The 25,568-nt window shown below is 47.9% G+C and overlaps 1 protein-coding gene across 1 annotated transcript; it reads left to right on the top strand.

Moving 5' to 3' along the window:
• The first annotated feature begins 9,337 nt into the window (after positions 1-9,337).
• Positions 9,338-22,997, top strand: LOC121067557 (interferon-induced very large GTPase 1-like). Its single transcript, XM_040552226.1, has 2 exons — positions 9,338-9,541; positions 14,625-22,997. The coding sequence occupies exon 2, from the start codon at positions 14,627-14,629 to the stop codon at positions 21,947-21,949; it is 7,323 nt and encodes a 2,440-aa protein (XP_040408160.1). The 5' UTR covers positions 9,338-9,541; positions 14,625-14,626; the 3' UTR covers positions 21,950-22,997.
• Positions 22,998-25,568: the final 2,571 nt, after the last annotated feature.

The following is a 25,568-nucleotide window of genomic DNA, read 5'->3' as shown; positions in this document are numbered from 1 at the left end:
TGATGGGAAGTAGAGAATAACTTTTTTTTTCCCCTTTCTCTCAGTGCTACACATGGCCTTGATTTTTTGTTTTGTTTTGTTTTGTTTTGTTTTTCCCCCATTCCCTTTCCCTTTAATTAAATCATTCTGATCTCAAACCTCAAGCTCTCTGTGTCGTATTTTCTCCCCCTTCCTCTTTGAGGAGAGGGGAGTGAGAGAGCTGCCATGGTGGAACTCGGCTGCCCACCTGAGTCCTTTTTGGCACCCAACGTGGGGCTTGAGGGCTGAGATAACAGTAGAATTGATTAAAGTATTTACGACTAACATACTTGCTAGTCACAATGTTCGGTTTGCTGTTAATATTTTTCTGTGTGACTATGTTGTATGTAATCTGTCCTCTGTTCTCTTTTCTCGTCTATATCCGATCAGAGAACATGTTAAAATCAGTGTTTGGTTTCTTTATCACACTGTGCTGTAACACACTGGCCTTCAGTTTTGTCTGGTACTCAGGCCCTGCATTGTTATCATTCTGGTCTCCCGGAGATTATCTTTTTGGAAATATTAAGAATTACACTGCCTTCTTTTTCTCCTCTAGAAGTCAATTTGTGAATAATATCAGGAGTGGTGCCTTCTTCTCTCCCTGTGGGCTAATTGCAGCAGCCTTCGAGTATCCTGAATACCATTGGTCGGCTGTCATCCTCCTATTATTAGTTCTAGTGTTTCTCTTCCTCCCTAAGGTCAAACAATTCATTAAGAATATTATCCAAGAACCTGCCCCGAGACAAAGTAGTTGTGGGTGGCAATGTGTGGGGGAGGATATGGGCAGGTACCTGTAACAGTTGTCTCCTCCAATGGTTTTTCACTTCACCCCTGAACAAGTGCGAAATCCAAAAAAACTGGTAGAATGTTTGAAAGGCGTATGCCCTGACCCTGGCAATACCAGAGAACTCCACCAGCTTGCTGCACTCTGCTGGTGTCTGGCTTATGCCTATCAAATGGTAATTAACACTGCCCAGCACCCTCAAGGGGATGGGGACGTTTTTGAATTTGATGACCAGATAACACACACTGTGACCATTCCAGAGGACCAACCATCCGTGGTATCAGTTGCCCCCATAGTCAAGACAAAACAACGGAAATGTAAGTCAGCTCGTTTAGTAAGGGAAGAAGCTCCTCCTAGGGAGGAGGGAGAAGAGGAAAAGGCAGGCAGCTCTAAAGCAGCAGCATCACAACAACATCAGGGAGAAGAGACGTAAATCATAAATGAATCAGAAACCACCCAATCCCTACCCTTGAGTGAGTTGCAAGAAATACGAAAGGATTTCAGTCATCATCCAGGTGAGCACATCCTCACCTGGCTGCTTCGATGCTGGGACACTGGGGCCAAGAGCCAAAAACTAGAAGGCAATGAAGCCAAGCAGCTGGGGTCCCTCTCTAGAGAAAGGATCATTGACAGAGTAATTGGGAGAGAGGCACAGGTTCTCAGCCTCTGGAGGCGACTCCTGGCAGCCGTGAAAGAAAGGTATCCCCACAAGGATGATATTATATATCAAGTAGGCAAGTGGATCACCATGGAGAAAGGTCTCCAGCAACTGAGGGAATTAGCTGTGCTGGAGATGATTTATAGTAATTTGAACCATGAACAGACACCTAAAGACCCTGATGAAGTCCAATGCACAACATCCGTGTGGCAGAAGTTTGTACGGGCTGCACCCCTATCACATGCCAGAACGCTGGTAAATAAATTGGGATGAGGGGATGGGGCCAACAGTGGATACTGTGTCCAACCAGCTTCATAAATATGAAGAAAATCTCTCTGCCCCAGTACTGGCCTGCATTTCAGCCGTGGAGAAACTGTCCCAATGGTTAGAAGAACACATAACTTCCTCCTCACCTAGATGGAAGAATCTTTCAGCCATCAAGTGCCAGCATTCTCCAGCTCAAGCAAGGGAGAATCCAGGACGCACAACACGGGGCACCTTGTGGTTTTATTTACGTGACCATGGGGAAGATATGAGGAAGTGGGACGGTGAACTGACCTCGCCCCTAGCTGCTCAGGTACGTGAACTGTGGAAAGATACAGCAGCAAGAAAAGAGGCCCCTAGGAGGATTGCTGCCCCAGTTTCTGTTGGGCAGTCCCCCAGAGGCAGTAGAAGGGCTAGTGTTACTCCTGACCCTGACAAAGAGACCTCTGCTTCACATTTGGAAGAATTAATTGACAGATGCTCCAACCAGGACTAGTGGGGCCCTGCCTCTGGCCAGGTAGAGGAGAGGGACAATTGGATCTACTGGACTGTGTGGGTTCGATGGCCTGGCACACCAGAACTGCAGAAATATAAAGCTCTAGTGGACACAGGCGCACAGTGTACCCTCATGCCATCAGGCCACCAAGGGGCAGAACCCATCTGTATCTCTGGAGTGACAGGGGGATCCCAAGAGCTAACTGTATTGGAAGCTGAAGTGAGTCTAACTGGGAATGAGTGGCAAAAGCACCCCATCGTGACTGGCCCAGAGGCTCCGTGTATCCTCGGCATAGACTACCTCAAGAGAGGGTACTTCAAGGATCCAAAAGGGTACCGGTGGGCTTTTGACATAGCTGCCTTGAGTACAGAGAAGATTAAGCAGCTGTCTACCCTGCCTAGTCTCTCAGAAGACCCTTCTGCTGTAGGATTGCTGAGGATTGAAGAACTGCAAGTGCCAGTTGCGACTACAACTATGCACTGGCAGCAATATCGCACCAACCGAGACTCCCTGATCCCCATCCATGAGTTGGTTCATCATCTGGAGAGCCAAGGAGTGATCAGCAAGACTCAGTATACCAATCACATCTCTCAGATTTTTATTCTCATTATTTATCATTTCAAACTAGTAAATTCTCACCATTGGCTTAAATACAGGACCAGTGCAGGACCTTGCACTTTAAACTATTCACTGTCACACCAAGAAGCTTAAAATAGTACAAGAGTGGTTGGATTAGGCCAGTATTTTATTACGTTCTTTCTACTTTAAGACTTCCTCTTTAAGCAGCTGTGTTTAGGTCTTGCCTCACTTCTGGGTGCATGAAGCAATCTCTGAAAACTTGAACTAAATCTAAGTCTAAATTGTCCAAAATGCAGTACTGATTTTGTTTGCACAGAAAATACTTTATTAGCAGAACTGAAAGGCAAAAATAATACAGAGATGACATAAGAGGAATATGTATCCATCTACTCTAATAATGGCATTCATTTTATCAAACGTTAGTCATTTAAGTCTGAGCTAGTTGTGTGGGTTCCCCATAGAACCACCAGAGAGACGCTGGCACCTCTCCAAGACAATGTATCACTCATCTTTTAGGCACTTATTTTAGGATCCAGTGAAGTGTTTCCTATCAGTGCCTGCTTCTTCCTTTCCACAGATTATCAAATGGAACCATAAGCATACAGTTAAAATCAGGTGAAACGAGCCTTTCTTCACTGTGTATCTTAAAATTCAAAACAATATTCCCGTCAGTGACTGAAATGGCTGGGTACATGAAGGATGACATACTGCACTTTTCTGAAAATTACACATAGATTTTAGCACTTTTCTGACCATAAGAGGAGAGGATTTCATACATGGATGTTCCTGTGTCCATTTGACCACTAGCTCTAATATAACTCAATGTTCCAGTATAACACAGCAGTAGGGCTATTCATTAAGAAACGAAAATGATGAGGCTTTGGTACTTGGATTTATCACCCACTGAGAAGAAAATGGACAACAGAGCAGTCAACTGGGATGTCAGAAGATTGTTTAAAAGAACCACACTCCCTAAATCAGGTCATTACTGACATGCCATGAGACAAATTTCAGCACTGATAGAAAAATGGAGGATGTTTGAAACATTTTTTTTTTCCAGAAGCATGTGTTTTCCAGAAAGTTCCTTACAAGCTATTGCTGTAATTTCAAACAGGAACAAGAGTAAGTTTTGGAATTCTGATTTCCTACAAGAGAGAGATCTGATAAACTGATGTTGAAAATGGTCCTCTGAGATTGGAAATTGCCTCTGGCCAATCCTACATTACCATCTGTCCTTATATCAGACCGATCCTGTTTTGTAACACCTCGCACTGAAAAAATATGGACTTTTAGCAGATTGGTGGGGCTAAACAATTTTGCTGTTTTGTTGGGGCTAAACTATTTTGTTTGGGCTTGTTTGTCACACATGTTCATGAAGAGAGATTGGGAGTTTCTGAGAACAGGAGGAGCTCTGGAACACTCATCTCCCAGCCTGTAGCACTGCTTGGGGTTGTTGCACCCCAGGTGCAGGACTCAGCACTTGGCCTTGTTGAACTTCATACAGTTGGCCTCAGCCCATTGGTCCAGCCTATCCAGATCCTCCTGCAGAGCCTTCCTACCCTCAAACAGATCAACACACACACCTAACTTGGTGTCATCTGCAAACTTACTGAGGGTGCACTCAATCCCCTCATCCAGATCATCAATAAAAATATTAAAGAGAACTGGCCCTAGTACTGAGCCCTGGGGGACTCCACTAGTGACCGGCCTCCAACTGGATTTAACTCCATTCACCACGACTCTTCGGGCCCAGCTACCCAGCCAGTTTCTAACCCAACAAAGCGTACGCCAGTCCAAGCCAAGAGCAGCCAGTTTCTTGAGGAGAATGCTGTGGGAAACAGTGTCAAACCCTTACTGAAATCAAGGTAGACCACATCCACAGCTTTTCCCTCATCCACCAAGCGCATCACTTTGTCATAGAAGGAGATCAGGTTCGTCAAGCAGGACCTGCCTTTCATAAACCCATGCTGACTGGGCCTGATCACCTGGTTGCCCTGCAAGTGCCATGTGATGACACTCAAGATAATCTGTTCCATGAGCTTCCCTGGCACTGAGGTCAAACTAATAGGCCAATAGTTTCCCGGGTCTACCTTCCGGCCCTTCTTGTAGATGGGCATCATGTCCATTGCTAGCTGCCAGTCGACTGGGACCTCCCCTGACAGCCAGGACTGCCGATAAATGATGGAAAGCGGCTTGGCCAGCTCCTCCGCCAGTTCTCTCAGTACCCTTGGGTGGATCCCATCCGGCCCCATCGACTTGCGTACATCTAAGTGCTGTAGCAGGTCGGCAACCATTTCCTCATGGATTGTGAGGGCCACATCCTGCTCCCCATCCCCTTCCACCAGCTCAGGGTACTGGGTATCTAGAGAACAACTGGTCTTGCCACTGAAGACTGAGGCAAAGAAGGCATTAAGCACCTCAGCCTTTTCCTCATCTCTCATCACTAAGTTTTCCCCCACATCCAGTAAAGGATGGAGATTCTCCTTAGTCCTCCTTTTCGTGTTAATGTATTTATAAAAACATTTTCTTCTATCTTTAACAGCAGTAGCCAGATTGAGCTCCAGATGAGCTTTGGCCTTTCTAATTTTGGCCCTACACATCCTTACAACATCCTTATAATCCTTCTGAGTGGCCTGCCCTCTTTTCCAAAGGTCATAAACCCTCTTTTTTTTCCTAAGCTCTAGCCACAACTCTCTGTTCAGGCAGGCCAGTCTTCTTCCATGCCGGCTCATCTTTGGGCACGTGGGGACAGACCACTCCTGAGCCTTTAAGATTTCCTTCTTGAGGAGTGCCCAGCCTTCCTGGACTCCTCTGCCCTTCAGAACTGCCTCCGAAGGGACTCTGCCAACCAGTGTCTTGAACAGCTCAAAGTCTGCCCTCCAGAAGTCCAAGACAGTGGTTTTACTGACCCCCCTCCTGACTTCACCAAGGATAGAGAACTCTACCATTTCGTGGTCACTCTGCCCAAGACAGCTCCCGACCACCACATCTCCCACCAGTCCTTCTCTGTTTGTGAACAGAAGGTCCAGTGGGGCACCTCTCCTGGTAGGCTCACTAACCAGCTGCATCAGGAAACTATCTTCCACGCTCTCCAGAAACCTCCTAGACTGCTTCCTCTGAGCTGTATTGCATTTCCAGGATATGCCTGGGAAGTTGAAGTCCCCCACAAGGACAAGAGCTGACGATTTTGCAACTTCTGCCAGCTGCCTGTAGAATTCCTCATCTGTCTCCTCATCCTGGTTTGGCAGTCTGTAATTGACCCCCATCAGGATGCTTGCCTTGTTGGCCTTCCCGACGATCCTAACCCATAGGGACTCAACCTTATCATTCCCAGTCTCAGCCTCGAGTTCCACAACATCAAAACACTCTAATATAGAGAGCCACACTACCACGCCTTCTGTGCTGCCTGTCCCTTCTGAAGAGCCTATAGCCAGTCATTGCAGCACTCCAGTCATGAGAGTGGTCCCACCACGTTTCAGTGATGGCAACCAAGTCATAGCTAGCTTGCTGTATGATGGCTTACAGCTCCTCCTGTTTGTTGCCCATGCTACGTGCATTAGTGTAGATGCACTTCAGCTGAGCCATTGCCTGTTCCCCAGACCCTGACATTGTTCCCCCTGGCACACCTCTAACGAGCCTTATTTCATCCCCGTTCCCCTTCCTAGCTAGTTTAAAGCCCTCTCAATGAGCCCTGCCAGCTCCTGCGCTAGTGTCCCTTTTCCCCTTAGAGACAGATGGGACCCATCTGCAGTTAGCAGGTTGGGTGCTGAGTAAAGCACCCCGTGGTCAAAAAAAAAAACAAAATTTCTGTGTTGGCACCAGCCTCTGAGCCACCTGTTTATCAGGTGGGCTTTCCAGGTCCTCTCTGTACCCCTCCCTGCCACTGTAGGGATGGAGGAAAGCATGACCTGTACTCTCGCTCCATCTACTAATTGTCCCAGTCCCCTAAAGTCCCGTTTGATAGCCTTCAGGCTTCTCTCTCCAGTATCATCTCCACCAGCCTGGACTATCAAAAGAGGATAGTAGTCAGAGGGGTGAACCAGGTTAGGAAGCTTTCTGGCAATGTCCCTGACCCTGGCCCCAGGGAGGCAGCAGACTTCCCTACGGGTAGGGTCAGGTTGACAAATAGGGCCCTCTGTTCCCCTGAGAAGGGAGTCGCCTACAAAAATCACCCTTCTTTCTTTCTTAGTGGAGGCAGTCCTGAGGCGTGGAGTCGACTTCCTCGCCCTAGGCATCCTCCTGGATAGACTTTTCACCTCATCCTCACCCACCGGTCTCTCAAGCTCCAGGGCCTCAAACCTGTTGTGTATGGGCACCTGTAGAGTCTGGGCTGGTAGGGAGGGGGGTTGCCTGCGATGTTGAGCAGGGACCTGTTTCCATTCCTCCTCATTTCCTAGGTCCCCTCCCTCTGCTTGATGGGGCAGGGGATCCACCACTGTTTGGGGTGGCTCACCCCAGTGCCTTTCTTTCAGGCCTTGCAGGGAGTTGCTCCATCTGTCTGTCTCCCACCCACACTCCCTGATGGCCCTCAACCTCTCCACCTCCTCCTTGAGCTCTGCCACTAGGCTGAGCAGGTCATCCACCTGCTCACACCTCACACACACGATGTCTCTGCCACCCACAGAGGGCAGCAACAGGCTCAGGCACTCCGTGCATCCAGAGACCTGAACTGCCGCATTTTTGAGCGGGCACTCAGTCTGGGTAGCCACAGACTTTCTAGAAAGAGCTCTCCGTCTAGTGTTGACCATGGTGGTTTACCTATAGGTAGGCAGCTGGTAGATGAGTTGTTCTTGTGCGCGGGGTGGAACGCTCTGTCCTGCCTGAGCGAACTGCCGCGAAAACTGCCGCGCCATGCCCTGTTTGCCCGTCCTGTTCACTGCGCTCCTGGTCGCTCGCGCTCTCTAGGGACTGCTTTTTACTGATGGAGTGAAAGAATTACATCTGTAATACTGTATGTTTTGTGTGAAGCATTCTCTGCAGAGAAAAGGCTTCTTTATCCCTCTCTCGGAGCTCATGTGAGGACTGCCACGTTTTTTTCCCCACTTTTTAAGTACAGTGTGATGCACTACCACCAAACTGTGGAGATGGAAACTCCCCTGTATTTAAATAAAAAAGAATATCTTTGAAACTACATGAATGGTTATACTCATGGTTACACTGTTTATGACTATGTGTCCATGTGTAATGGTTTTTATCAAGATGACTGGAGATGGAGACTCTCCAGAAACTCCCTGCTGTTTGCAGCTTTGTATTAATTGGTTGCAATTGCCCAATATAAATGAATCAAATACTCCAAAGAGATATGGAAGAAAAATGTAATAGCTACCATCAGGGTAACTAGTCTTTCAGTTTACTTTTATAATGGTCTTGTGGCAGAAGCATGATTAAATGTTGTCTATACTTAGCCTGAATTTCAAGTATACCCTTGCCCTAATTCTCTTCCTTCAAGATTTCACAGTTAAAAGTACTTTACTTCATACCCGTTAAACAGAAGTGACATTTCTTAATTCAGAATTTTAAAAGTATTTAGTACCTGGACAAGCTGTCATCTATAATAATGCTTTAGTCAGTTTGTTGGAAGCATTTTTGCACCAACAAATTGAGGCCACAAAACTGAAACTTGTCCAGGTTCTCTGTCTTGTGCTTAGCTCAGCAAAGTGGAGCGAGACATAGGAATATTTGCCATGAAGCAAAGGAACAAAACAGTAAAAAACTGTACTTACTAGTCAAGACTAGAATTGATTATAGAGAAGAGAATGGGATTGACTCACAACATTAATAACAATGGAGGAAATAGGTTAAAAGAAGTTGAATTTGAAAGCAAGGACAGAAGAATTTGTTTACACCTTCTGATGTTCCTCAGCCTTTTTCAACTAAGAATTTGACCAATAACCAACAAACCATTTTTGTGGTGTTGCCACAACAATTTCCACTTAAAGACAATTAGAAGATGGATAATCTTCCAGTGGTCATATTACTTCCTCCAGTTCAGTTGCTTGCTTGTTCAGCGTGTGATGATGTGGTCGCATATAGCTCACAAAGCCATTTTCAATTATTTTCCAGACCAGTTCCTGAGTTCTTATAGATCATCAGTTGAAGGGGTGAAAGACACGGACTCCTGATGGCTCTTGAACAGGAGACCTTTATTGCCATTTTTCTCCACTACATATACTTTCCCCATAGCCCCATGCACTGTCCATGCGCCCGAATCCATCATACAGTTGGTTAGAGACCCTCAGACACGCACCTCAAGCCAGCCAGCAATTGCCCACTGCCAAAAGCTCCTCTTTAACACTGTAGCCAAGTTAATTTATCTTGACCTTGCTCAAGTTTTTGTCTCTACTGCTTATTTCCTCATTATCTCTAATTCAGGGACGTGTGAAACAGGGCAAAGCAACCTGCAAATTCCCTTCCCACAAGCTGCCTGCCTCTTCCACTTCCTCTTCCCCTCCTTGAAAGGGCGCCTTGGGGTGCGGCTGCCCCAGCAGCCTGGCTCAGCCCCAGCACAGTCAGCAGCTGCCAAGTTTCACTTTCAGGCACTGCATCAGGTAACAGCGTGACTTCCAGGAAAGCAGAAATTCTCTCCCCGCCGTGCAAACAGGAAGCTGCAACCAGTGCAGAGGCTTGGGGCCCTATAAAGAGTGGGGTCAGAGCTGGGCTGAGGCTGTGCAGGAGCTGGGCTGAGACGCTGCCGGAGCTGGGCTGAGGCTGTGCAGGCGCTGCAGAGCACCAGGGAGGGCAGGTGGGTCCCTGCTGACAAGCGCTGGGCAGGGCAGGGGCCACACGCGGAGCCCCCTTGGCCTCCTGCTCGCTGTTTCACCCATCCCCTGCTGGGCTGCGAGGTGCCAGGGGGGCAGCAGGGCTTTTCACACAGGTGAAATGGGCTCTGCTCGGGGGCACAGGATGGAGGAGCAGCTCCCTCCGGTCAGGCTGCTGCAGGAGGTGGGGGGCCGTGCTGCAAGGGCTGCCCTGGAGGGCAGGGAGGATCTGGGGGCTGGGGCAGCAGCAGGCAGGGAAGCAGGAGGCCCCTTGGGACAGCCCAATGCCCTGCAGAGGTGCAAAGCCTGGTGGTGGGGCTGGATGGGGCGGTGATTGCTGCTGCTGCAGGAGCCAGCCCTGCAGAGCCAGTGCAGCCACAAGCCCAGCTGGGCTGGAGCTGGTTTTTCTCTCACATGGGGCAGCTGCTGGGCTCTGGGGAGCAGCGAACAAACTCCTTACGTTGCTTTCCTATGTGCAGCTTTCCATTCCTTCCTAAACTCTCTTTACCTCGACCCACGAGCTTGTCTTGCTTTTGTGTCTCCACTTCTCTCCCCGTCCTGTTGGTGGGGAGCGGGTGAGCAGCTGCTGGGTGCTCCTTGTTGGCCGGGGCCAACCCAGCACAGGGTTCCTCTCCCTGCCTTGGGGGCTGCAGCATCACCCACAGCAGGCAGAGGCACGGTTGGGATGGAGTAATTTTTTTCCTTGTAGCTGGTATGGGCTGTGGTTTTGATTTAGGATGAGAATGATGCTGACAGCACCAATGTGTTAGTTGTTGTGGAGCAGTGCTTGCACAGAGCCAAGGACTTTCCCGCTCCTCACGCTGCCCTGGCAGCGAGGAGCCCAGGGTGCACAAGGAGCCAGCAGGGGACAGAACCAGGACAGCTGACCCCAAGGAATCAAAGGGATGTCCCATCCCAGAGGGCATCCTGCTCAGCAATTATATCTAGGGGAGTTGGCTGGGCTGGGGGGTGGCCGCTGCTAAAGCAAGGCTTAGGCTTCAGTCGGTGGTTGGTGACCAATCGCACTGTGTATCACTTGCTTTGGATATTCATTGGTTCATTATTATTATTACCATCATCATCATTATCCCTTCCTTTTCTGTCCTATTAAACTGTCTTCTTCTCAACCCACAAGTTTTTAGCACTTCATAGTATCCTAGAATGGTTTGGATTGGAAGGGACTGCGGTGGTATTATTCTGCTGGGCAGCTGAGCTCCACCACAACTGCTCTCTCGCTCCCCATCCTCATAGGAAAAGTGGGAGAAAATGTAATGAAAAGGGCTCATGGATTGAGATAAGGACAGGGAGATCACTCAACAATTATTGTAACGGGAAAACAGACTCAGCATAGGGTGATTAGAGAAATTTATTACCTATAACTAACAAGCTAAAGCACTGAGAAACAAATAAAAACAAAACAAACAAACAAAAAAGACAACTTCCTCCCCCCGAGCAGCACAGAGGAACCAGGAATGGGGGCTGCGGTCAGTCCCTGACACATTGTCTCTGCCGTTCCTTCTCGGTCCCTCTCTGTCCCTGCTCCACGTGGGGTCCCTCCCACGGGATGCCATCCTTCCCGAACTGAGCCTCCGGGGGCTGCCCACAGGCAGCAGCTCTTCAAGAACTGCTCCCACACAGCTCCGTACCACAGGTCCATCCTCCAGGAGCAAACTGCTCCAGCACGGGTCCCCCACGGGCAGCAGCTCCCCCCAGACCCCTGCTCCTGCGTGGGCTCCTCTCCACGGGCTGCAGCTCCGGCCTGGGGCCTGCTCCTGCGGGGGCTCTCCATGGGCCGCAGCCTCCTCCAGGCCACATCCACCTCCTCCACCGGGGGCTCCTCCACGGGCTGCAGCGTGGAGATCTGCTCCGTGTGGGACCCATGGGCTGCAGGTGGACAGCCTGCTCCACCAGGGGCCTCTCCACAGGCCCCAGGGGAACTGCTGCTGTGTGCCTGGAGCACCTCCTGCCCTCCTGCTGCACTGGCCTATGGAAGCTGCATGGCCCTCCCTTATCTAACATGGGGGAGCTTCTGGATTCTTCTCACAGAGGCCACCCCTGCAGACCCCTGCTAACAAAATCTTGCCACGTAAACCCAATATGGGGACCTTAAAGCTCATCCAGTTCCAACCCTCCTGCCATGGGCAGGGACACCTCCCACTAGACCAGGTTGCCCAAAGCCCCATCCAGCCTGGCCTTGAACACCACCTGGGATGGGGTGTCCACAGCTTCTCGGGGCAGCCTGCGCCAAGGCCTCGCTGCCCTTGGAGGGAAAGATTTCCTCCTTATACATAATCTAAACCTACCCTAAGTAGTTTAAACTCATTACCCCTTGTTCCATCACCCCACTCCCTGACAGAGTCCCTCCCCAGCTTTCCTGCAGCCCCCTTTAGGTACTGGCAGGCCGCTGTAAGATCTCCCCAGAGCCTTCTCTTCTCCAGGCTGAACAACCCCAGCTCCCTCAGTTGGAGCCCTGGTCTCCCTCAGGAGAGGTGCTCCAGCCCCTGGATCATCTCCCTGGCCTCCTCTGGACTTGTTCTAATACTTCCATGTCCTTCTTGTGCTGGGGGCCCCAGAGCTGAGTGCAAGACTCCAGGTGGGGTCTCAGAAGAGCAGAGCAGATGGGGACAATCCCCTCCCTCGTCCTGCTGGCCACGCTGCTTTTGGTGCAGCCCAGGGTACGGATGGCTTTCTGGGCTGCAAGCGCACATGCCAGCTCACACTGAGCTTCTTGTCAACCGGCATCTCCAGGTCCTTCTCCTCAGGGCTACTCTCAATCCATTGTCTGCCCAGGCCTTGCCTCCGGCATGTAGAGTGCACCTCACAGATTGTCATCAGCAAACTTGCTGAGGGTGTGCTCAATCCCAGTGTCCATATCATTGACAAAGATGTTAAACAGCTATGGTCCCAATACTGACCCCTGAGGAACACCACTCATTGCTGGTCTCCACCTGGACATTAATCCTTTGACCACAACTCTTTCAGTGTGACCATCCAGCCAGTTCCTTACCCACCAAGTGGTCCCTCCGTCAAGTCTATTTCTCTGCAATGTACAGACAAGGCTATCATGGGGAATGTGAGAAAAATCTCAAATAATTTTCTTCAGACAGGATCTTCTGTGAAGCTTATTTTATTCGCGATTGCAATGGCGGGCATCCTGTCAATTAGGAGCGCTTTTTAATAAACAAATCATAACCTTTTATTCCCTATTACCCAACACTTGATCACCTCCTCTGTTTCTTCATTGGCTGAGTACTACAGGTTCACAAGCTACTCGACGTTCCTCTATGCCATATATGTACGATTTTTCTTTTTTCTTTTCAACCCTTTAATTTCTCCTTTTTCCCTTTTTTTTCCCCTTTATTATGTTTTGAGAACCTGTGATCTTTGTTTTACTGTTCCCACACTGCTCATCCTGTTTTTCTCAAGCTTCCACCTTACTTTGGAACAGTGAGGCCTTCTACTGTCCACTTATCTACTTAGCATTTCTCCTTATTATGACTACACAACTACCTTGGAATACAGAAAATTAGTTCTCTACTGCAAAAATGCAACTTAGTTTCTTACAGGGAACCACGTCAAATGTTTTGCACAAGTCCAGGTAGGTGATGTCAGTTGCTCTTCCCCTATCCACCGATGCTGTAACCCTGTTGTTGAGGGCCACCAAATTTGTCAGCCACGATCTGCCCTTAGTGAAGCCATGTTGGCTGTCACCAACCATCTCCCAATTTCCCATGTGCCTTAGATGAGCTTCTAAGAGGATCTGGATTTTTTTTTCCTTTTAACATTTTTTTTCTTCAGTTCTCTCCCTCATCCTGCTGTGGGGGTGGGGGGAGCCAGCGAAAGATTGTGTGGTGCTTGGCTGCCTGCTGGGTTAAACCACACCATCCTCCAACACCACCCCAAGTGGGCTTCATGCTCCTCTGGCAGCTCCCCCAGGGCCCTTCCACCACGGCCCTGGGCAGGCATCGGCTGCTCCCTGCATCATGCTCTGAAAACAGCCCCCAAGACATAGAGTCTGTGCATTCCCAGGTCATCTGCCTGACCATGACAAACCAAGGCCCAAAATCCTAAAGAATCCTAGAATGGTTTGGGATGGAAGAGTATTATAGATCATCCAATTCCAACCAGCTGCCCTGGGCAGGGACACCTCCCACTAGATACATAAAATCATAAAGTATGCAAGTTAGAGGGAACCCACAAGGATCATCGAATCCAATGGGTCCATCGCATCCAATGGTTTATCCTGGGTCCCCAGAGAAACACCCAAAAATAAATAAAAATCAGACCGTGCATCTGAGAGCATTGTCCAAACGCTTCTTGAACTCTGGCAGGCTCGGTGACGTGACCACTTCCCTGGGGAGCCTGTTCCGGCGCCTGACCACCCTCTTGGGGAAGAACCTTATCCTGAGATCCAGCCTGAACTTCCCCTGGCACAGCTTCAAGCCATTCCCTCGGGTCCTATTGCTGGTCACCAGCGAGAAGAGAGCAGCGCCTGCCCTTCTGCTCCCCTCGTGAGGAAGTTGGAGGCCACCATGAGGTCTCCCCTCAGTCTCCTCTTCTCCAGGCTGAACAATCCAAGTGACTTCAGCCACTCCTCATATGTCTTCCCCTTTAGACGATTTACCATCTTCGTTCCCTTAGTTAGTAGTTTTGCATGACAAAAGTGTAAGGGTATGTGGATGGTGAGAGCATTGGCTTCATTAAGGTTATCCGGTCTCCGGTGGCTACTTGGTGGGCCAGAGATTGCCTCTCTCCAGGCAATCCCTTTCTCTACCTCGCGTGGGCGAGCGCTCTAAGGACGAGGAGCCAGTGACAGGTGAGACCAGTCCTGGTAGGTTATACATGGGTGCTGTTGAAGGCTGTGCCTTGTCCATGGCTATTTGTGTAGCCATGTCAGTGGTTGTGTGTGTGTCTGTCTGTGTCTGTCTTTCTCAGGAGTGCCCGAGGCTGGGTTCCAGCAGCAGGGCAGAAGAAATCTGTGGACCAGAAACTCTGGAGAGGCCTCTTCTAAGGGGTGGTGGCCTCCTCTAACCTGATGTAACAAAAGTCTGTTTTCCCCTTCCACAGCCATGGGGTCACAGGAGGAGAGAGCAGATGCTGGGGAAAAGGCACATCTTGCTAAGAAATTGCTGGCAGAAGCATTTGAGAAGGAAGGACTTGATGAAGAATACTGGCTCCCCAAACTGTCGGAGATATTGGGTGTTAAGTCAAGAGATGCTTTGAAACATCTGCAATATGAAGACTACCTTAAACTGGAGTGCGAAGTACGGTACGCCTGGGAGACCAAGGCACTCCGAAAGCTCCTGGGAATCACAGACAACAAAACAGCTGTTGATGAGCTGCAGAAGCAGCGCTTGGAGCTGATGAAGCAGAGACAAGAAGCAGCCAAGTCAATCCTACAGGAGCTGGAAGAAATGCAGAAGAGCCGCAGCCACAGCAAGGAAATGATAAGACAGAAAGAGGAGGCACTATGGCAAGCCATGGACATTCCCAAGGAGTACTGGGCACCACCAGAGAAGACATTGGTGAATGAGCTGGCGAGCATCCAGAAGCAACTGGAGCAGCAGGAGAAGTCCATGGGAAAGAGAGAGAATGTCTCCGACAAGGAGGTCCTGAGGCGGGCATCGGGAGGCCTGGCTCTGCAGGGTATTTACCGAACCAACAGCCTGGAGGATGTGCTGGCAAAGCGAGAGCAACTCATCAGGGTCCCCGATGGCTTCACGCTCACTGGTCCAGAGCAAGGGTCACTGCTTGAGAGGAAGGAGTTCTCCTCCTCTGCAGCAGAAGCCACTTTCACCAAGTCCATGGAGCAGCTGGGGTTCAGCATCAGCGCTTCTGCCAAAGCCGGGTTCTGGGGGTTCAGTCTTGAAACAGGTGTAGATTACAGCAAGTCCTCACAGTCAGAGGACTGCCATCGGTCACGCTCGGAGCAGACATACATTTGCACCGCCAAGTACCAGTACATCCCTCTGGCCTCCTACTACTTCCAAAAGGACCAGCTTCGCCTCTCAGACGCGGCCCTGCGAGAGCTGCAAGACATTGAACAGCTTCTGAGCATCACCCAGGAGGCAGAGAGGTTCCACCTACTGAAGAGCAGGTGTGCCAGCTTCTTCAGCAGGTTTGGGTCCCACGTGAACCAGGGACCCCTCCACTTTGGGGGTATATTCTGGTGGAAAGCATCTGCCGAAGGTTTCAGGGCAGAGCAATGGGAAGAGATGAAGCAACAAACATCTGAAGCACTGAACGGCTACATCGGGGCTAGCTTCAGCGGCTTTGGTAGAAATGCAGGATTGAAGGTGGATGCTTCAAACTCCAGCTCACAGGCATCATTTCAGGGAAGAGATAGAAGCAGCGCCCACACAGCAGTTCAGCTCTATGTGACCAAAACAGGGGGCCCATCAGAGACGGATTCCCTTCCCGAGTGGAAATGCGGGCTTGTGGCCAATAACGCAACCTGGTGTGTGATCGACCGGGGCTTTCAGCTGATCCCAGTGTGGGACATAATCCTGTCCAACCACAGCAGCGATTTTAAATCCTCCTATCAAATGAGCAGCAGCCTCAGGGCTGTGTACGAAGCGCTAACGAATCACAGCGTCAGCGTGATCTTTGGAGAGGAACTGGCCAGTGCCGTAGAAGAGGCTAAAGCTTTCCTGGAGCACGTGAAGACCTGGGAGGGGACGGTGGATGAAAAGAAACTGCTCACGTTGATAGATTTTAAACAGGGTCTGAATAACAGAACAAAAAATCACAGTGTCTGGATCAACATATGTCTGTCAGACAAAGCGTTGCAGGAGTTCCTGGTGAATACCGTTTCTTTTTGCCAGAAATCTTCTCCAGAAAACACCACCTATATCAAATCTCTGCTGCAGTGCCTGCTGGATCCTCACATCTATTCTGTCAAGGACTTCCCTGGGGCTTCCTTCATTATGCAATGGGTCTTCCACACAGAGCACATGCTTCCCGAAACTCCCAGTATTTGCAATCTTGAAGATCTTACTAAGACATTGCTGCAAATGAAGGAGTACATCCAGGAAGTCACCTACGCACCGGCAACTTCTGCATCCACCATTCATGAAGCAAAGATTAAAGTCACCTTCACTGTAAGCCTGGCTGTTTACTCTTTGCTCCAGTTTCTGCAGCAAGGCGCACAGGAAGACATAGAACTCTTAGTGCTCTTAGTTACAACCAGCACGGGATACCAAGTAGAAAGCAGCACTTTTCAGTACCTCCTTGGGTGTCCAGAAATTAATTTCATGATAAAGGAAATGCAAAAGGCACATAACGAATATCAGAGCCTGAAGGAACAGGATGTTTACAGAGCTCAGGCTTTCCTGCTGTTGACGGGCCTCACCATAACATCCGAAAATAAGAAGGTGACCCCTGAGCAGAAGAATGACCGCTTAGTTTTCATGAAAGAAAAGATGAAAAATGCATGGTCTACAGAGATGAAAACTCTCCTTGAAAAGCACAATGCATTCAAAGACTGGGAGATGCTGGAAAGAGATTTGCAATCCTTCATTGCTGGGCAACTGGAAGACACATCTGACAACCTGAAGAAAGACAGTATAATCAAAGACATGGAAGATGCTTTTCAAGGCATGCAGCCTCCCAGTCAATGCAAACCCAAATCAGACAGCAGCACATCCAAAGCAAATCAAGCCACTGCAAACCCAGAGTTCCTCAACTTACTTAAGCGCCTCGGGCTGGAAAGGTACTATCCAAGAAAAATGGGCACAGAAGATTTCCACGTAATATACCAGACATCTGTACACAACAGCCAGCCCAGCAAGGACAGCGAGCTACCATTTTACTTCCTGCAAAGGCTACTGACCGTGGATTATCGGGTGAGGTACCTGACTTGCAAGGAGGCAAGTAAGCCGGGAGTCGTGCCCACACCAAACACCTCGGTGGAGGACCACGAGCCCTCTGATTCCTTTGATGACTTTTTCAGTGACTTAGACGAAGGAGCCCCTGAATCTGCAAGCAGGGAGAGTCATGTGCACCCCATGGACCTCCAGATGGCAATTTTTCATTGTGCTGATGATTTCATGAGACAGTACCTTTCATCAAAGCTTGCTTTCTGCCAGTTTGCACTACCCCTCCTGGTACCAAACCCGTGCACTTCACAGATAGAGTTCCCTCTCTGGTCCCTCAGCCAAATCAAGAAGAGCTGGAAAGGGACGGTGAGATCGGGAGAGCAGACGAGGATTAGCAGTCACAACAACAAACTCATTTGTCAGGCAGAGACACCCATCGTGTCCTTCCTACGCATCGGCAGCTCTCCTTCCTCTTCCAAGTCTCAGCTCCTGAATGCCCTGCTGAGCAAGCAAAAACATGACACTTTTTTCCACCGACATTGCAAAGGCAGCACCAAAGACTGCTTCCTGATGAAAGGTGTTGTGGAGATCTCCTGGTACATTCCCCGTGGTAGCGACGACGACAGCTTTAACGGTCCTGTTGCTTTCTGTAACCTGCACGGAGATGCGAGGGATCACGAACTCCAGCTGCAGTTCTTACAGGAGATCTCTGACGTGAACGTGGTTCTTGTCTCTGAGTCTGATCAGAGCAACAAGAAAGGCAGGAAAATTTTACATGATCTGTGGCAGTCTCAGAAGCCTTTGGTTTGTCTTTTCACTGAGAAAGAGAGCATTGCAGCTGGCCCATCTAGCCAAAACATAAGAATAGGGATCAAGAACAGAAATGAAGCAGAATTAATGGGTGAGCTGACAAAGACCATCCGAGACCTAGTGGAAGGGTTGAGCACACTTGTTAGCCTCAATGCATGTCTGAGCACAGCTCGCCAGCATGGCTTCTTAGTCGATGAAGATGCAGAAGCGTGCGTGACAGCCAAAGAAAAGGCAATCACGCTGGTGAACCTGTTGAAGAAAGAGAAGTTGTCTGAGATCAAATCACAGCTACTGCCTCTTCAGGGAAAACTGTGGTACATGTGGTGTAAAAAGGACAAAGAACTCACTCGCTTGCAGGAAAAGAGGAACAAGAGCATAGAGCATCATCGGAGCCAAATTGAATTGGAGAAGTCTGCAATAAGAAAAAAGCAACTAGACAAAGCGTTCCCCCTCAATCAGCTGATGAAATCAGTCCTTGGCTTTCTCCAGTCACAGCCAGACGATATCAAGAAATTCTTTCTGCAGTGGATGAAGGTCTTCATGGACGACCTGTCCTCTGATCGCCTTGACGAGCTGAAGAGAGAGTATCATCAGTTATGGTCTCAAATCTTGGCATTAAAGAAAAGCAATGAAAAAAGCGACCTGAAAAGAATATTGATGAATAAGTTAGATGCCCTTTCCGATGAAATCAATGATTCGTCCATTGGCCTTGAGCATATTTTGAGAGAGGTAGGGCAGATTTATGAGGCGCTGGAATCAACAAACTCCGAAGAAAAATGCTTTATCACACTGCCTGAAATTGCCGCCGATCTGATGGTTTCAGGGTATCCCGTTGAGCTGATGGATGGTGACGCTTCTTACATACCACTGCAATGGATTGGAGCCATCTTTGACAGGTTAATTGAGAAGCTAGGGGACAAGCGAGTATTCGTGCTTTCTGTGCTTGGCATCCAGAGTACAGGGAAGTCAACCCTGCTGAATGCCATGTTTGGTCTCCAGTTTAATGTCAGTGCAGGGAGGTGCACCCGGGGAGCGTTTATGCAGCTCGTTAAAGTGGACGAGAAGCTCCAACAGGATTTGAACTTTGATTACATGCTCGTTGTTGACACAGTAGGACTTCGTGCCATAGAGATGGCCAATAAGCAGTCACTTAACCATGACAATGAGCTGGCCACCTTTGTCATTGGCATGGGCAACATGACTCTGATCAACATCTTTGGAGAAAATCCTTCGGAAATGCAAGACGTCCTTCAGATTGCTGTGCAGGCTTTCCTGAGGATGAAGCAAGTAAATCTTTCCCCAAGCTGCCTGTTTGTGCACCAAAACGTGGGCGAAATAACCGCAAAGGAACAGAACATGGAAGGACAAAGACGCCTGCAGGAGAAGCTGGATGAAATGACCGTGATAGCAGCCCAGCAGGAATTCTGTGACGTCACCTGCTTCAGCGACGTCATCCGCTTTGACGTGAACACCCACATTCATTACTTTGCTCACCTGTGGGAAGGAAACCCACCGATGGCACCGCCCAACCCCACCTACTCCCAGAACGTCCAGGAATTAAAGAGCAGAATTCTCCAAGCTGCCAAGAAGGAATCGCAGAGCAGCATTTTGAGGCTCTCCAGCTTGAAAGTTCGTATTAGTGACCTGTGGAATGCCTTGCTGAACGAAAACTTCGTTTTCAGCTTCAAGAATTCAGTGGAGATTGCCGCATACAAGAAACTGGAAACCGCATTTAGTCAGTGGACCTGGCAGCTGAGAAGTCACATCTTAGACTTGCAAATAAAACTGGAAAATAAGGTTCGGAATGGGGAGTTGAGGAAGGTCACCATGGAACACCTTGAAAAACTGGTGCAAGAGACAAATGATGCCGTCACCAAGAAGATGGAAATATTCTTCGGTGAAGACGGAGACCGTGAAATACTGATCCAGTGGAAAAGCAGCACGGAACTGAAGCTGAAAGAACTGAGAGAGTCCCTTCTTGTTGAAACAAGAAGGAAGTGTGAGAAACTTATAGAACTAAAGAAGAGCCGGAGTAAACTGGATGAGAGGAAGTCCAAATATGAAAAGGAGCTCCTGAAAAAGAGCAGACAGTTGGCCCTGTCTCTAAAAGGCCAGGAATTAAGCAAAAGTGAACTGAGAAAACAATTCATTTCTCTCTGGACGCGGTGGATTGCTGAAGTCTCTGTTGAAGTCTCTGCTGCTCCCGCTCTGGAACAGGTGGACATCGATGTGGACATAGAAGATGTCCTTCTAGATCACTTTAGGGAGCCTAATGTAGATAAACGAATCAGGAAGTTATACCAAAAGACTGTCTTTTCTCTTGACATAGAGAAACACGTGTCTAAGAAAAAACGGTTCGGCATCATTCCTAAGAGTTTTGACAATGCCGATGTGAGCAACATGCACCACATTACAGATAGCATCACAATGCGTGTGAAGGCAAACATTGAGAAGAAGGAAAAGGACAAAATGGATTACAGTCGAACTTTTATTCATGAAATACTAAATGAAGTGGAGAAAGGTATGAACTCTGTTCCTAACACTGCAAATTACAGTTTTAATAAAGATTACAGAATAGATTTATCACTGTACCTGTGCAGAATGGCAGCAGAAAGGTTTAAAGACATGCATGCAGCATTCAGGAAAGCAAACGATCCAGTCGTCTACCTGGAGAGCAAGAGAGAAGACTTCTTTAAAAGTTTCCAGATTTCCTGCCAAGGAGCCTCTTGTATCACAACATTTGCCGATTTCCTGTGCAGCAAGATTGCCCCAGCTCTTCGACATGCCATCTATGAGAAGACAGCTCTTGGCATAGCTCGAGACATGAAGGATAAAATACCAGATTTCAGTGGCAATAGATCCACTCTGGAAACTTGCATACTGAAATACCTAGCAGAAGAAGAAAATTTTGAAAATTTCAAGCATTACCTTAATTCCCCAGGAGACTTTTTAAATAATTACATTAAGACAAAAGTTGAGACATACTGTTTAGATAAGAACAGAAGGCTGGAGATGTTTTTAAGAGACTCCCTCACTCGTTACTATGAAAACATTCAATCAGCTGTTTTTGCATCCACCACAGTTGTCAAAGACAGAAAAGACAGAAACGATAAAATCTCTCTTTGGCTGGATGAATTCTGCAGAGCACTTGGAGACGTGCTAAGCTTGCCCAGAAGTGACCTGAAGAATATTGAACACCAGGAGATAACAGACATAGAGTTCCTGAATAACGCCATGACAGAAGCACTGTCTCCCCTGATTGATGACCTCAGGAAAGAGTTTGCTAATGCTCGTATGAGCTCATTTGAAAGGCAGCCTCACACAATACTGGCTGAGCAGTTTGCAGGGTGCCAGGAGGAGTGCCCATTTTGTGGGGCTCTTTGCACTAACACTATGCCAAACCATGATGGAGACCACCGGGTTGTCTTCCATCGTCCACAAGTTTTGACAGGATACAGATGGTATAAAACAGACAACCTAGTCATTGATATTTGTTCTAGCAGTGTTTCAAGTGACTGCTTATTCAGGATTGGTAAAGACACATGGATCCCCTACAAGAAATACCGGGATGCAGGACATCCCTATTCCACTTGGAACATTTCTCCTGATCCATCCATGCAAGCATACTGGAAATGGTTTGTGTCTTATTTCAGGACACAGCTAGAGCAATACTACAATGGGAAATTTCACGGCAAAGGAGAAATCCCTGCTTCATGGGAGACAGTTACAAAGCAGAATGCACTTGATGAACTGGAGAAATATTAGGCTAAGTTGGTATGAAGGAAAAGCTGCAAGTGCTTTGCATTTTAGAAGAACATAATATGAGGATAACCACAAAATATTGTTGTAATGATTATGACCTTAAACCATGTCAAGAAAACTAAAGGTAATTGCTTGCAAAGTTGGATGAAATAAGGAGTGCTTCTCATGCCACTGCTCAGCGATTCCCTTGCTTTGTGATAAAGTCAAAGTCCTCTTCCTTTCTTGCCATAAATATTTACATCAGCTTTGCCTTAAAGCAAACTAGAAAAATATTCCTGCAGCAAGCAGTCATACCGCCGAGATTAAGACCAAGTACCAGATGAAGAGCAAAGGCAGTATTAGAAAGTACTGATTTTACCAGCTGCTATGAGAAAAGAAATGACACTGGCAAAAGAGCAGTTTCCCTGCAGCAAATACTCGTCACACTTACAGAAAGGACAGTGGGGTCTGTGTGCAGGTGAATATTTGTGGGAAACTCTGCTATTTTGTTTTTTTGGGGGGGCAGGGATCGTTTTACACATTCATAAACTCAGTACTCAGGTGCTGTTCTCTTTCTGATGCTGTTAAAGCAGTTAATGCAGCAGCCTATGTGGATTTAGACAGCAATTTTAACTCTGTGGTTACTAGGTATATGTCCTAGGTTAAGATGTGCCCACACTTCCATGAGCCATTCTTACTCATGGGCCTGGGCCTGGCAAACTTCCCTCCAGCTCCTAGCCAACCCAACTGCTTTTGCCAAGCACGTCTGTGTTGGGTAAAAGCCTTTTATAACCAATGTAGAGAATTAGACAGCTTTGCAGCTTCCTCAGCATCTGTCAGCAGTGCGTGATCTTAGTGTTTGTGCTGTCAAGACAGGCAGGTGGCAACTGAACAAAAATGGTCTGGAGAACATGTAAGTGGCTCTGCCTGCACCAGTGCAGTGGGAGGAGGTTTTTACTGTGCAGTTTTTCTGCAGTCCTGCTGGAAACCCGATGACCAGAGTCTCCTGGAGAGCTGGCAAAAGCAGTGATTCATTATAATTCTTTGTAGTCTTTGCTAATAAACTGTTTGAGTTGGACTGGATTGGTCTCTGCATGCTTTATTTCCAGGTGAGCCACAATTATCATAGAATCATAAAATCAGAACAGTTTGGGTTAGAAGGGACTTTGAAGGTCATCTCATTCCAACCCCCCTGCCATGGTCAAGGCCACCTCCCACTAGATCAGGTTGCTCAAAGCCCCATTCAACCTGGCCTTGAACACCTCCAGGGATAGGGCATCCACAGCATCTCTAGGAAACCTGTGCCAGTGCCTCATTGCTGTCATATTAAAGATTTTCTTCCTCATTTCTAATCTAAATCTCCCCTCTTCTAGTTTAAGGCCATTACTGCTTGTCCTATCACTACACTCCCTGATAAAGAGTCCCTCCCCAGCTTTCCTGTAGAATCCTAGAATCATTAAGGTTGGAAAAGCCCTCCAGGATCTTTTGGTGTGGGAAAGGAATTCGCAGGTGGCTTTGCGCTGTTTCACATGTCCCTGAATTAGAGATAATGAGGAACAAAGCAGTAGAAACAAAAACTTGAGCAGGGTCAAGATAAAGTAAATTGGCTACAGTGTTAAAGAGGAGCTTTGGGCAGTGGCCAATTGCTGGCTGGCTCGAGGCGCATGTCTGAGGGTCTCTAAGCAATTGTATGACAGATTCGGGCGCGTGGACAGTGCGTGGGGCTACAGGGAAAGTATATGTAGTCGTGAAAAAGGGCAACAAAGGTCTCTTGTTCAAGAGCCATCAGGAGTCCGTATCGTGCATCCCTTCAAACGGTGACCCCGACGTGATAGGGGAGGAGCAGCGCTGCACGAGCGTCCGAAGGGAACCCAGCCGAACGAGTCAAGCTCGCAGCTGGACTGCAGCTTCAACCCCGGGGCATCACCTGAAGGACAGGTGGGCGGCTGGGCATCGATCATGGCAGCTAGCCTTTCGGCAGAGGAAGGGGCTACAGTGAAAGTACTAACCCAGCTCCTAATAGACAGGGGAGTAAAATCTGATCCGTTTAAGATAAAGCTATTATTGACATTGTCGCAAGCGCCGCCGCCGCTCCCCCGCTCGCCGCCGACCGCCGCCGCTGCTGCCCGCCCCGGGTCGGCCCCCCCCCGCCTTCAGCCCGCCGGCCCCTCTGCTGGCGCTGCGGGCCGCCGCCGGGAGCTCAGCCAAGGATGTGGGTGGATCCCCTGAAAAGGCAGCCACAGATCTCAGCAGTGAACACAAGCTCAATACATCCCAGCAGCTGAAAAAAGTTTTCAAAGAATGTGGTGCTGTAGGGGTTTCATTCCATGTTGGAATTTCATTAGTATCTCTAGGAATCTTCTACCTGGCTGTGTCAAGTGGTGTGGACATGACTGCAGTTCTCTTCAAACTTGGTTTCAGTGAATCATTGCTGCAATCTAAAGGGCTGCTGGTACAGGCACATTTCTGTTGGCATATGCTATTCACAAATTGTTTGCTCCAGTACGAATAATTTGTGTGCCAGCGATATGGATGGCAATGTTTAACAACAGCAAAACATTCCATTGTTCCTTATCCAGCTAAATTAGACGGCTAAGTACCTAAACATGCTTTCTCACAAACCACTGTGTCCCCTGCTCACCACCTTTGGGTTTTTCCAACTAAAGCAAGAGTTGCTGTTGTAACATCACAATTTGCATGAATAACAATCTGTGTAGCTCAAAAGATTACACTGTTTCTCTCTCGGGGTAGAATATTTGCATTGTGCCAAATGCTAGTAGATATTTTCGTATATTTTCTATGCTCTGTGATACCTTAATATATGCAGATTTTCAGACTTGTGTCCTCTTGTGTTAGAGATAAAACCATAAATGATGGAGAAATTACGTTGTGAATGCATCTTAGGCTGTTAAATATTTGTTTTTCAGATTTTTTTAAAATGTATGTATTTAAGCAAATTTGTTACCATATTTTTGACAATTTATGTTCATAAATGTTTTGAAGTAATTGTTTCAGGGAAAGTATCTGTGCTGCACTCTCAATGAAAATGTGTTAAAAAAAAAAGGGAAAAAAAAAAGAAAAAAAGGAAAAAAGAGAGAAGAATAAAAAAAAAAGAAAAAAGACAAAAAAAGAATAAAAGGAGAAAAAAAGAAAAAAGAAAAAGAAAAAAAAGAAAAAAGAAAAAAAGACAGAAAAAAAGAAAAAAGAGGAAAAAAAAGAAAAACCTAGTACCTTTGAATATTGTATCGGACTCGCAATATTCTGTAAGTGTTGCTCAGCGCATTGAGAGGGCACATTTGAGACATATCCCAAAGGAAAACTTGTTTCTAAAATTTAAAGAGCTGTTATTTTTGGTAGAGCAGCGAGTGCACCCATATTGTATTATTCACATGCAGAGCCACACCGTGTTACCTGGTATTTTTGCAGAGGGTAATGCACGTCCTGACCAGCAAAGTAATATGACCCTGACTGCCCTGGTGCCTAATGTGCTGGAGCAAGCATGGTTATCTCATGCCTTTTTCCATCAATCTGCCAAAGTCTTGGCGAAACAATTCACTATATCGATCGCTGATGCCAAATTGATTGTCCAAACATGTCCTGACTCAACAACATGTTTCGACCCCATCTTTAAGGGTAAACCATA

This window comes from Cygnus olor, chromosome 3, assembly GCF_009769625.2.
Source record: "Cygnus olor isolate bCygOlo1 chromosome 3, bCygOlo1.pri.v2, whole genome shotgun sequence".
In the NCBI taxonomy this organism is placed as follows: Eukaryota; Metazoa; Chordata; class Aves; order Anseriformes; family Anatidae; genus Cygnus; species Cygnus olor.
This window is presented reverse-complemented; position numbering and strand designations above follow the sequence as displayed.